The 13,470-nt window shown below is 41.6% G+C and overlaps 1 protein-coding gene across 1 annotated transcript in view; it reads right to left on the reverse strand.

Annotated features, from left to right (window-relative positions):
* INTS8 (integrator complex subunit 8) overlaps positions 1-13,470 on the reverse strand; it is a 27,244-nt gene extending 13,774 nt beyond the window's left edge. Inside the window, exons 1-11 of the mRNA XM_048507857.1 lie at positions 13,354-13,470; positions 12,460-12,657; positions 11,569-11,743; positions 10,765-10,905; positions 9,341-9,412; positions 8,053-8,104; positions 7,173-7,355; positions 6,738-6,845; positions 5,723-5,875; positions 3,066-3,166; positions 1,629-1,770 (exon numbers count right to left, since the gene is read on the reverse strand). Of these exons, the coding sequence (XP_048363814.1) occupies positions 1,629-1,770; positions 3,066-3,166; positions 5,723-5,875; positions 6,738-6,845; positions 7,173-7,355; positions 8,053-8,104; positions 9,341-9,412; positions 10,765-10,905; positions 11,569-11,743; positions 12,460-12,589 (1,257 nt within the window). The 5' untranslated portion in view covers positions 12,590-12,657; positions 13,354-13,470. The remainder of the gene's footprint in view (positions 1-1,628; positions 1,771-3,065; positions 3,167-5,722; positions 5,876-6,737; positions 6,846-7,172; positions 7,356-8,052; positions 8,105-9,340; positions 9,413-10,764; positions 10,906-11,568; positions 11,744-12,459; positions 12,658-13,353) is intronic.

Raw genomic sequence — 13,470 nt, forward strand, 5'->3', positions numbered from 1 at the left:
GTTCCACAAATTAACTATATGCCAGATGAAGAAAGACTTCCTTTTGTTTGTCCTGAATCTCCCACAGCTTCCAGTATTATAGGAGAGGGAGAAAACATTTTCCGCATCCACTCTCTCTGAACTAGACAGTGGGGTGGCTCACACTCAACAGTGGCTTCCATATAATGTATCAGGAACAGCACTAGGCTATGTATATATAGACATGCTATTTGGGCAAACTGCTTCCTCTGCACAGGGGTTGCACATGGGAACATCACAATTTGTAGCGGCTGGAAATCCTATCAGAAATTGACAAACCGCCATAGATGCCTATCCAGTCCAAGCTGAGCTACTGATTCACAAACAGACCCCGCCCCCCAGCTCCAGTATGAGCCCAGACTGATTAGGTACAGGAGGGGGGCGGGGGCAGTAGAGCTGCTGCATTCTGAACCAAGCCCTGGGCAGTTCTCTTCGTTCTATAGTATCTCTCTATATGCTATCCATTAAGGTACTAAGGTACTCAACAAGTACACAGAAGAAACAGTAATAAAAATGTTTATGTTACAGAAAGAAATTGAAGGATCACGAGACTTTATGCGACTCATCCCTACATCTTAACCGCCAGGAGCTTCTTTTGCTAACTGGCTGGGAACTTAGTTGTCAACACCATGCCTGATTCCAGGCTATTCTGAATAATAAGCAAGTAGTAAGCAGACAGATTCAGCCACCAAGAACTCCACTGGCAGCATGTTTAAATGGGTTGGTAACTGCACCAGTAGAGTAATAAGAAATGTGAATAATAAAGTTAGTATGCTTATTAAGTTACATGTAAAAGGCCTAAATGCAGAATGCTACAAAATTTAAGGAATAGACTTCTGCCACTCTGCACTTACAATGCTCCCTGAAAGGCTACTGGGAGTCAAATGGAGGATGTAGCATGGGGGGTGGGGGGGCTGCAGTTGGAAGAGGAAATAAGCAGAAATCCACCCCTCCTCCCACATACACAGAGTCCATGAACAGAACAAATGGCCATGCAATAGGCAAGAAGGGTATTCATTGAAAATGCTGGGAGGAAGAATTAGGACTAATAAAAGGAAACACTTCTTCACACAACGTGTGATTGGTGTTTGGAATATGCTGCCACAGGAGGTGGTGATGGCCACTAACCTGGATAGCTTTAAAAAGGGCTTGGACAGATTTATGGAGAGGAGAAGTCGATCTATGGCTACCAATCTTGATCCTCCTTGATCTCAGATTGCAAATGCCTTAGCAGACCAGGTGCTCAGGAGCAGCAGCAGCAGCAGCAGGCCATTACTTTCACCTCCTGTATGTGAGCTCCCAAAGGCACCTGGTGGGCCACTGCGAGTAGCAGAATGCTGGACTAGATGGACTCTGGTCTGATCCAGCAGGCTAGTTCTTACGGTTAATTCCCCCAGATCCCTCTTTTCCTTGAAGTTTCCTCCACAGCAGCTTGAGAAAGGAAGAAGAAAGGGAAGGTGGCAAAAATTCATTCCATGAGCTTTACTCATGAAACTCTATAGATCCATGACATAAGACTGACAAAGTTGGGCAAGATGTATAAAAACAATCCATTAAAATGCAGCTTAAGTTTAAGGAGCTATGCTCAGGCAGAGGGCACAATTCCTTACCTCAAGGAGAAAATCTATCTTTTCTTTAGTAGGTTTAAGGAAAAGCTGGTTAAACTGGATACCAACTGGTTGACCTTGCATTACATCACAAACGCTATTGCACGCACATACTTTGAAACATATTTCATTCAGGGCATCATCCCTAAATAAACGTAAAAAACAAAGTTTTAACAGCTTTTTAGGGACAGAAAGAGAACCAAAAGGTCCAATACAAAGCCATACACCAGATTACCAGCTAATCACAAGGTCGCTGCCAGGTCATATAGTGGTGGTGTAGTGGTTAAGAGCAGGTGAACTATAATCTGGGGAACGGGGTTTGATTCCCCACTCTGCCACTTGAGCTGTGGAGGCTTATCTGGGGAACCAGATTGGCTTGTGTTCTCCAACACATGCCAGCTGGGTGACCTTATGCTAGTCACAGTTCTTTGGAGCTCTCTCAGCCCCACCTACCTCACAGGGTGTTTGGGGGGTTTTTTGGGGGGGAAGGGAAAGGAGATTGTAAGCCCCTTTGAATCTCCTTGCAGGAGAGGAAGGGGGGATATAAATCCAAACTTTTCTTCATATACAAAGTATCTGACCCATCAGGTTCCTGTGAATCTTAGGCCCCTTCCGCACATGCAAAATAATGCGTTTTCAAACCACTTTCACAACTGTTTGCAAGTGAATTTTGCCATTCCGTACAGCTTCAAAGAGCATTGAAAGTGCATTATTCTGCATGTGCGGAATGAGCCTTAGAGTTGGTTGGTTGGTTCTAAGAAGCAAAGTCTACAATAGCTTCTGTGCTGGGGATATAAACCTGAAAAAAAATGCCACTATAAGCAAACAGAACACCAACCACCAGAGCACGAGGACCTTCATTACTGCAACCAATACAGATTAAAGGAGGCAGACAGCAGATATCTATTTTATACTGATGCAAGTACTATTTTTCTAGCTGCCCTGAGCACAGTAATAAAAAGGCAGAACAAAGAATTATTGAAACAGTTCAAACTCTAGATTTAGCAACTTCTAACTGGTTCTCTAATTCAAGTTCCCTCATGAACCTGCCCGATCATTACAATATTCTTTGGAGGCCCTGCTTCAAGTGAGATTAGGTGGCTGGCAAACCGGAAGAGGGTTTCTCAGTCATGGCACCATCTATCTGAAGCTCTCTCCCCAGGAATTGTCATCAGTCACTTTCCGCCAGCAGGTGAAGACTTTTTTGTTTCATTTGGAATTCCCTCAATTACACCTTCTTCCAATGTTTTACATACATTTTAACAGTTTTTAATGCTTTTTAAAGTTGTTTTATGAGGTAAAATAAGTTTTTATTATAATAATTTTACACTGCAGCTTTATATAACCTTTCACTTGTTGGCCACCTTGCCAGCCTTCGTAAAGGCAAAAAGGTGGGATATCAATTTTGTAACTAAATAAAATAAATAAGTTGCCTCTCACCCTTGCTGAGCTTTCCGGAAGAGCTCCCTCAGTACTGATTGCCTGAATTGAACAGGTAAATTGGGTGCCTGGTTGTCTTCAAGGAAAATCCTTACTAGTTCCTGAAACCCAAGAACAAGCAAAGGTGCATAGCTTTTAGCACAAGTATTAAATAGCTCTAATCAATATCATCAATATTTTATTTCGGTCAAAGACCAGAAAATATCAGATATAAAACATAAAATCCAGATAATACATTTCCAGACCAGATACAAAATAAAATTGAGGTAACCAGTTTCCAAAAACTGTTTGTCCAAACCTTAATGTAAGTTCAAGTTAAAAAACTGGAATAAAATTGAATAAAAGATAAAATCATTAATCCAAAGTTCCTATTTTTTATAGTCTGCCCTACTTTTGGTTCCACTTTTAACCAACCATACAAGCACTGAATTTTATGCCAACCTCTCTGGTTATTATATTACGGGATTGGCATCTTCTTAATAGTCTTTCCATGGCACAATCCCCACTCCAGGGCCAAGAAAAATTGATGTTGGAAGAGAGAAATCAAACAAAGTTTTGCCCCCTCATTTCTTTATGAGTGGGGCATCCCAAGTAAAAAAAATATGCGTCAGGGTCTCTATTTCCCCCATATCACATGGACAAAGCCTGTCGATATATGGATTTTTTTAATATCTGCCCTCAAGGACTGCTGAGGGAAGAGCATCACATCTGGTGAGTGTGAAAGCTCTCCTAAGTGACTGGCTGTCCAAGTTATATAGATAGGGGGAAGGGCCCAAAGTGTATTTAATGGATGGTTTGAGATTAAATTTGGGGAATGCTGTTATATCTTGTTGACGAGCCATATCTTGAACTCTCAGCTTGACTATAGTCTTAGCTGAGGACAAGTCTTGTGTCAAGAGAGCACTAGGTGATATGCCTCTCTTGTGCAGGCCATCCCTAACTTCACACATCCATCTAGGTTGGAAAGAGTCTTGGGCTATTAGGGGCCAAAGTCCTTTAGGGTCTGTATAAACATTAAGCCATTGATAAACTGATAGTAAGAAAATTCTGTCAGCAACTTTCATTTGACCAGTCTCTAACCTTACAAAGGTATTCGGTACACCAGGCGGAACCTCTAGAATGGCTCTCAAGTATTTACTTTGGGTTCTCTCTAATGATATTGTTTGCCACTGTTTTTTGTTTCCTCCGTAATGTAGCACTGTATCGTGAAAGTTGTGTCAGAATCTTTTGCTTGGTATAGTTTAATGGCAGCTGGGTACATAGTGCCCTCCCTTAGTAAACTTAAAAAAAACCTTAAGACTGCTCCCTGCTGTCCGGCTTCATGGCGCTTCCCATCACCATTTTTATATGCTCCACATTCCTCCGAGCCTGTTGGACTGGAACCACAATCCCCAGGTAGTTGAACTTATATCAACTTGTTTGATTTTTCTTTCCCTCTAACTTTCCATAGATCCTTCTTTTTAGGTTGATTACCAAAAGCTGTGACCTTGGTTTTGTCAAAGTTAATTGTCAGCTCGTCTTTTTCACAATATGCTGCAAAAGAGTATAATGCTCTTTTGAGACCTACAGGGGTTCTGGCCAAAAGGACCGCATCGTCAGCATATAACAATATAGGGAGATGTCGTGTGGCAAGCTTAGGAGGGTGTGTGTCTGTTTTCCTTAAGTGCTCCACTATACCATTGATATAATAGTTGAACAGGGAAATAGCTCTAATAAAGAATGTCAAGGCTTGGATGTGGGAAACTCAGCTTAAATTTTCCACTCAGTAACAAAACCCATGGGGTAGCCTTGTAAACCACGATTTTTTAAAACTTAGGAATCCTCATGAGGCAATTGTGAAGACAATCAAAGAAGACCATGGTTACTACACAAGGCAGGAAATGGCAAACCACTTTCTTGTTTTGAAAACTCTGTGGGGTCGCTGTAAGCTGGCTGCGACCTAAAAGCACTTTTCACCACCAGTGTTACCAGACAGAATAGCCACAGCATAATAGAATCATAGAGTTGGAAGAGACCTCAAGGGCTATCAAGTCCAACTGCCTGCAATGCAGGAACACACAATCAAAGCACTCCTGACAGATTACCATCCAGCCTCTCTTTAAAAACCTCCAAAGAAGGAGACTCTGCCTCACTCTGAGGTAGTACATTCCACTGTCGAATGGCCCTTACTGTTAGGAAGTTTTTCCTGATGTTTAGGTGGAATCTCTTTTCCTGCACCTTGAACCCATTACTCCTGGTCCCAGTCTCTGGAGAAGCAGAAAACAAGCTTGCTCCCTCACCAACATGACATCCCTTCAAATATCTAAGCATGGCTATCATGTCACCTCTTAACTTTGCTTCTTAAGAATTACATGTTAAACAGAAACATCGAAAGAGCTTCCCAGAAAAAAAAGCTATCCCTGTTTTAGGAGTCAGAAAAAATCCCTAGACTTAACCATAGAAGCATTTTCATTAATACCACCAAGCACATATTGACTAGTTTTAGACTTCCAGATTTCAATATAGCTTCTTGAACATGTGAAAATCATGAACATTCACTAACATCAATAAAAATCCTATGAACAAGGCAGCATTAGGCAAATTGGGGTGTGTGAAGGAGCCATTAGATGAGATGGCAGCAAAGATCGGCAAGCATCTGCTTTTTGGCTGAAGTTTACCTGGTAATTTCCAGACCTTAAAAAGCTATGGATCCGGCTGTAAGGAGTTGCTGGTTGTGATGCGTCATCAGAAGAAGGTGAAAGAACTCCACATGCTTGACAGTAGCCAGCTAACCTCTTTTCATCTATGGTGTAATGAAGGGATGAACCTAACTGTTAAGATAACAATCACATTTTACATTCTCAGTCCAACTGCTGTATATTATATTGATGTAAGATAGGTCACGGATCAAGAAAACTCCTTCAAGGTTTATAGTCCTTGCAACGATTTCAAATTTCACAATGAGAACAAATGTACGCAAATTATATATGGAATAACTGGACACAAAGTGTTCTTAAGTGTGCATTTGACTAAATTGCTGTTAGACTTGATGGGAGAACACTGACTGTAAGAACTTTAATCTTTACGAACATCCCTGTCAAATGTTCAAAAATGTGTAATGGACACTTAATAATGGGAAATTGACAAAATATATATGTACATGTGCTCACTTACACAGGCTCCGATCTCCTCCATGCCAATTTATGCCCTCGCCCAAAGCTTATATTTTTAAAGCAGGTCAATGTAGCTGCTACAAGAACAGGCCTCTGAATAGCAGGTAAGTTCTACTCAGAGCCTCTTTTTCATAAATTATTCTTCCCTATCTTCCATAGCAAGATTTTCTTACAGGACTGACAGGAAGTGCAGTCTGTGTATATACACACACACCACAACTGAATAAGAAGGCCAAAAATAAAGATAAACCCAACAATATAGCAAGTTCTGAGCATGTGCCCACACAGGCTACCAACTAACTCCCTTTGTGTTGATGAATGCAACATTTGAAGATACAAATATGCCTGAAATATGGAACAGTTTAAAACAACATGATTGTACAGGCAGTTCTACTCAACCTAGACCGGCACAGGAAGCAGTGTATCATCTGCAAAGCTCACTGCGTTATTAATTAGCATCTTTTTACAATTCAGAATAAACTTAAACATATCTATTATAAGTTATCATAGAATGACCCACCTTTGAAAGCAGTTCCTTTGTTCTAAAAAACTTCTCTCTAGCATTTCCATATAAAGCTGAATTTGTGGAGCCTTGCTGAAAGTAGATGGCTCCTAGATCATAACAGACCTGAAATATTAAAATGAGTTAATATCATGGTGAACAGGATATCTATATCTTCTTCTGTCAAAAAAAAAAAGGGTGTTGATACGTATCTGAAACCCTGGGATTATGTTTCTGTTAGAACATGCAGAGAGAATGTATTGCCAGATTGGAAACATTTAGCTTCAGCTATAACTGGAAACAGAATACTGTTCTAGGGAGTTTGCCTGCACAGAAGGCCAAGAAGCCACACATGCTACTACCGCAATAGCTTCAAATACAGAATATCAAGCATCAGATGTCTAATCATTAGGATGTGTATGGCTGTGCTTTCAGTTAAAGCAACTGACATACCTGGCACTGCATTTCCTCAGTACTGATACTCAATCCAGCAGCTGAGCTCTCTGTTTCTCCATTCACCATTCCAGGCTCCATGGCTAGTAAATCCAGTGTTCTTATCGTGTGAATGTAAAGATCTTTATTTAATTTGAGCGCTCCCTCTAACACCAAAATGGAATCAGCAGCCTGTTCTTTCAGCTGTAATGGCCAAACAAATGTATATAGTTAAATATAAATTATTTACAAATGTATATATTCAATTATTCCCAGCTATGAAAAGAAGAAAGAAGAGGCTTAAAACCTATATTCGGCTTTATTAGTATTTTAAAGGAAAAGAAAGTATGTTTTTAAGAGACTTCATCTTTGGTCCTCTAGACTGCTAACAGGTGGGGGGGAGGGGGCTGCTTTCAAAAACTCTCTCAACCTTCTATGCGTACCTCCAAGGCAAACAGACTTCTAGACTTGCTGGAGTCATCCACCTATGTGGCATATGGTAAAGGTTGTATAAATAACCAAGCCACAGGCACAAAAAGAACTGATAAAGTGACTAGATGCATTTCTCACAAGGCTGAGAAACAGTGCATTATGTCACGTCCATGGCAAGCGACAAAAAAGTCAATGTATTGTCGAAGGCTTTCACAGCCGGATTCAACTGGTTCTGGTGGGTTTTCTGGGCTGTGGGGCCGTGGTCTGGTGGATTTTGTTCCTAATGTTTCGCCTGCATCTGTGGCTGGCATCTCCAGAGGTGTGAAACAGTGTGAAACAGACTTTTCTCTGTGATACACCTCTGAAGATGCCAGCCACAGATGCAGGCAAAACATTAGGAACAAGATCTACCAGAGCACGGCCACGCAGCCCAGAGAACCCACCAGAACCAACAAAAAAAGTCACTTACCACTTTCAAAATATTTTCTGTTACTTCTTTTTCTTGCTGAATCTGATTCATCCTAAACCAAGGAACAAAAGCAGTTCTGAGCTTGCCTGTCAGAGTAATGTTAGACAGCTATAAATGTACTTTATGTCTAAAATATTATACTTTTATTTATTCATGTTGTTTATAGTCTGCCTTTCTCAAAGGGACTCAAAATGGGTAACACAAAGTCAATACAGTCAACAAAATGGGACATTCAATAAACAACACATTGAGGTTATAGAAGTCTAAAACCAGCCAGAAAGAACTGAAGTATAGCATGAGTATTAATATGATCCACTAAGTGGTGCAAACCTACTTGCTGTATACGCAGCAATATAGACCAATACACAGCAATATAGTCCCTAATCACTTATCCAAGTCAGTTTGAACACCATTGTGTATAATGAAACTCTATTACCTGTGCAGGAAAACCATCTTGAATAATTCAGTTTTGCATAGGTTTAGGGAAAGCCAAGAGTGTGGGAGGCTTCCCGATCTTCTCCAGCAAGCTGTTCCAATAAGGTGGGAAACCATCTTTATGGGCAGTTGCTGATTTTGCCCATATACAGGTTGGCACCTGCTTGCTGCCCTGCTGATATGAATGAAGCTGACGTGGCAGAGTACAGGGGGAGAGACAGTCTCACAGGCAAGAGGGACCAAGGCCACGAAAGGCTTCGTATATGTTCCCCAATACTTTAAATTGACATGGAAGAAGCTAAAGATCTGAAATATTTCAGGCTCCTAGTTATTTTTTTAAATCCATTTTAGGAAACGATAAGGCATGAGAATCAGCATGATATAGTGTTTTGATTGTTGAACTATTATCTGGAAGACCTGTGTTCAAATCCCCACTCAGTCACAGAAGCTTCCGGAGCGACCTTGGGCCAGTCATTCTCCCTCAGCCTCGCCTAACTTGTAGGGTTATTGTGATGATAAAACGGAGGAGAGAAGAATAATGTAAGCTGCTCTGGGGCTCTACTGAGGAGAAAGGCAGAGAACAAATGAAGTAAATCAATAATTTTGAAATTAGTTATTGCAACTGACCAGAACTATTCTCAGATGCAACACTTTAAATTACATGAACTACACTTTAAATATCTACTAGCATGCACCATCAAACATTTTTTTCTGAATGTACAGTAGAATTTCAATTGATTAATCCTATTTGAATGTACTGTAACGCTTATTCTGAACAGTACTGATTCCAAAACATCAACACAACTCATGGAATATTAAAGTTATTTGGCTAGAATTGTATCAGAAAACTTACACATTTAACTGAGGTGGACCAGGCTTCACTCGTTTAAGAGGAAAACTACTTTTGATTATGGTCCTAATAGCCCTATTAAAAAAAATAAGGGAAAAGAATTAGCACAGACCTTCATAATTTTAACAGCCTAATCTTAAGGCAGCTTTTCCTAGTGCTATTTAAACAGAAATTTGTGCTAGCAGCCAAAGCAAAGTAAAGCAGAAACAAAAACATTAACCAAAAAGACCATCAATACCTTTTCTCCAGCACATCCAAATCCTACTTTAAATGGGCAGCAACTTTCAGAGCAAGTAGTTTTAAAATTTCTCTTGTTATCAGGTTGGAGGCTGAATCCTTAGTATCTAAAGTCTTAGGAGTTCTTCTACAGATTTGTGCATTGAACTACCAGCTTTTTTTTTGTTTTGTTACCCTGGGAACATGACAGTGCTTTTAACATTTGCTTGAAAAGAAGAAATTCGGTATATAAAGCTTTTCCCTTCAGTGGAGATAAATGCTGGGGTGTTACGGCACAGCAGCCTCTGCATAACAATAGAACGAGTTCTATCTAATTTCTATGAGAAAGCTGTGTGTTTAAACATGCAATGGACAGCAGCAATCAATGTTGCTTTATATTCAAGAACCCCTTAACACTGGGGTGCTAAACTTATTTGTTACAAGTGCCGGATATGACAAAAATGTGACTTAGTTGGGCCAGACCGGGGGGTTGGGGAGGAGGAGTGTTTGGCTGCCTTGGCTGGTGAGCACACAGCAGGCTTGCCTGCCCAAAGTGGCACCGGGGAAGGGGCATGGCTGCCTCGGCAGGTAAGACTGCAGCAGGCTCACCAGCCCAGACTGGCATAGTGGGGTAGCTTGTCAGGTCAGATTGGGAGTGGGTGTGTGTGTGTGGCATGCCAGACTAGGAATGGGAATGGAGAGTTGTCACAGCTAGCCTGCAGGCTAATAAACCCTCTCAAAGAGCTGAATCTGGCCCCCAAACCACATGCTTCACACCGTGCCCTAACATAACATCCTGAATACCAGCACACTGGCTAGAAAGTGGATCAGCAACAGGGTTTAAACCACTACCACGAAGCCCGCTGGGTGGCTCCAGCTAGTCACTCCCTCACAGCCTAGCATACCTCACAAGGTTGTTATGAGGACAAAATGAAGAAAAAGTAAACTGTCTGTGTTGCCTTAAGCTCCTCAGAAGAAAAGGAAGATAATAATGCAATATCATGGAATAACAATAAAGTTAGCAGATTTGGATACAATTAAAAATGTGTAGCAGATAGTAATGGTTTAAACATGATCGCCAAACGGAACATTCTGGAACCCAAGAGAAATAGCCCAATTTGCTTTAAATTTTGTGATGAGTGAAGATTAATTTAACATCTCTCTCCATCCCTGAACTATAGCAATGATACCAAAAGCAATTAAGGCCTCACCATCTGTTGTACAGCAATATAGCCATTGCAGTGGTTGGAGGTAAACTGGCCAGATCCACATCTACATGCTTGGTTCCCGGAGGTACCTTGCTAACACACAGCAGCTCATTCAGGAGCATGTTCAATACAGGGACCGACAAGCTAGAATAAAACACAGTTCGTATTCATGTCATACAGAGGACAGTTTAACTAGTAAACTTGGAATTAATCAGAACTGAAGACTTGGTTTTACTACTGACATTGTGGAAAAAGCAGTTCTGATCCTCTAAGTGACCGACTATCCACCGGTGCAGAGGCATGTGGTGGGACAGGAAGCATATCAGGGCAAGACTTTTTGCACCACAGCAGGGCAAGGCCAGGGTACGCAGGCAGTGGATAATAGATCAGTGACAGCTGATCACTAAACAGATCTACAGATATTTGTACTTCTTAAAGTACTAATTTAAGAGACAACTGACCTTAAATGGTCCAGGAAACCAACACCATTAACATACACATACTGACAGTGTCAATATCATTAAAACATTAACACTAGTTGTGGTGGGTTTCCTGGGCTATGTGGCCGTGGTCTGGTGGATCTTGTTCCTAAAGTTTTGCCTGCGTCTGTGGCTGGCATCTTCAGAGGTGTATCACAGAGGGAAGTCTGTTACACACTGTGATACACCTCTGAAGATGCCAGCCAGAGATGAAGGCAAAACGTTAGGAACAAGATCTACCAGACCATGGCCACCCAGCCCAGAAAACCCACAACAACCAGTTGAATCCAGCCTTCAACAATACATTAATGAAGCAGGTCATCAGTACCTTTTCTCCAACACATCCAAATCCCACTTTAAATGTGCAGCAACTTTCAGAGCAAGCAGTTTTAAAATACGGTTTCTCTTGTTATCAGGTGGAGGCTGAACCTGATTCTGCTCATTCACCAGAGGTTTGGATGCCTGTTCCAGAAACTGAACTATCAGCTGAACAGGGGAAGGATCTATTAAGCAGAAAAAAAGATATAGCTTAGAACAATGTTTAGCTAAAAAGACTTTCACCTGCACATGAGGAAGGACTGCCCTTCCATCAGTAACTGGAATCACAGGCTAAAACCTAACGTCAACAGCAACATTTCCAAGTTCACACATCACTATGTCTTTTGCTTGGAAAATATCTCAACACGGTGAACATTACTCAGTGTTGACTAAAACTGTAATCCTGCCAATCATCAGTTTCTCATGAGCAATATGGATGCATACAAATAAATGCATTTGCAAATAAATATTTAGGAACTCTATTTTGGTAAAGGCAACACCATTCTCAACATTTTAAAACAGATATTCTGCAAATTCGCATACATAGAGCAACATGATCCAGTTGAGTTACACTGATTGAACTGAGGTTAGTTAGCAGCAGCCCACAGGATTTCAACCTTGCCCATCTATGAGACATTGTGTAACATTAAGATAACCACAGGAGTATGTGTTGCAGCAAAAATAAACAGGAGTCTATAGCAGCACCTTACACTTCATTAGTCTTCTAGATACCGCTAGATTCCCATTTCATTACACAACATAAATTCACTCTGCTACAAAAAAAGACAAACCACACAACTCCAGAGAAGCCCAGCAGAGAAGCCACCTGCTCAAGGCACCTGACCCTCTGCAATTTGTTCACAGGGATAAAGAACATAGTTTAGATCATGGTGGTACTAACCAGGGGAAACCTTTTTCAGATGTTTCTCCAGCAGAGATTCCTCAAGCAGGAACTCAAACCAGGAGGTCTGAGGAGGTGTGCACGGCCTGCTGGAAGTTGCAGCTTCCCTGTCGGCGGCTTCCGCACTCATGTTCTCAACAGAAGCTTCCTTTGACTTGTACGAGCGATCTCTTATTCCAGCAACATCCAGGACTCCAGCTGCCCATGATTTTAAAAACATCCTTTATTACCAGAACACAACTGCCCCACAGAGCACTTTTAGCCCAAAGCATTCCATCCCCACTGACCTGCACATCACAGATATACCTAATGCAAAGATAGACACATAACAGCCACAAACCTCCCAGTGTCTGCAGTCCACAAGTTTATTTGAGATAAAACAGTGTTAGTCTTTAAGGTGCCACAAGCCTCTATATTTTTTTGCTGCAACACATTTTGCACATCTGGTGTAAAGTCACAGCCAATCCCCGCAGGATTGTCAAGGCAAGAGACGTTCAGGGCTGGTTTGCCATTGCACATTCACTTGTTTGCAACTTAATTTCTGAGCAGACCTGTTGGTGTCCAGGCCAGCAGCAAAAAGGACGCTGTGGCTCTCGACAACTTGTACCCTGGAAAATCTTGTTGGCTTTTAAGGCGCCACTGGACTCGAACCTTGCAGTCTAGAACTAGAATCATTATCCTCCATTTGGAAAATTTTGTTTTGGGCATGCGGGCACGCAAAAGATTCTTGCAGCAAAAAAAAGTTTTGCAGCATCTAAAGGAAATATTCATTGGCACCCACCAACTGCTTATCCCGCCCCTTCTCACCCTCCTCTTCCCCATCATACCGCTAATCAAAGCAACCCACCCTTTCAGAGCCCAGTTAAAGACACACACACACCCCTCCCCAATTACCTTCACAGGTCCCTTGCGTTAATTCATATGTGCATTTCTTTCCTGCCCCGTCCCTGCCTACGGGGCAACAGCAGCCGCCCTGCTCCTCCTCCTCCGACCCAAAATGGCCGCAGTATA

The sequence above is a fragment of the Sphaerodactylus townsendi genome, linkage group LG09 (genome assembly GCF_021028975.2).
Source record: "Sphaerodactylus townsendi isolate TG3544 linkage group LG09, MPM_Stown_v2.3, whole genome shotgun sequence".
Taxonomy (NCBI): Eukaryota; Metazoa; Chordata; class Lepidosauria; order Squamata; family Sphaerodactylidae; genus Sphaerodactylus; species Sphaerodactylus townsendi.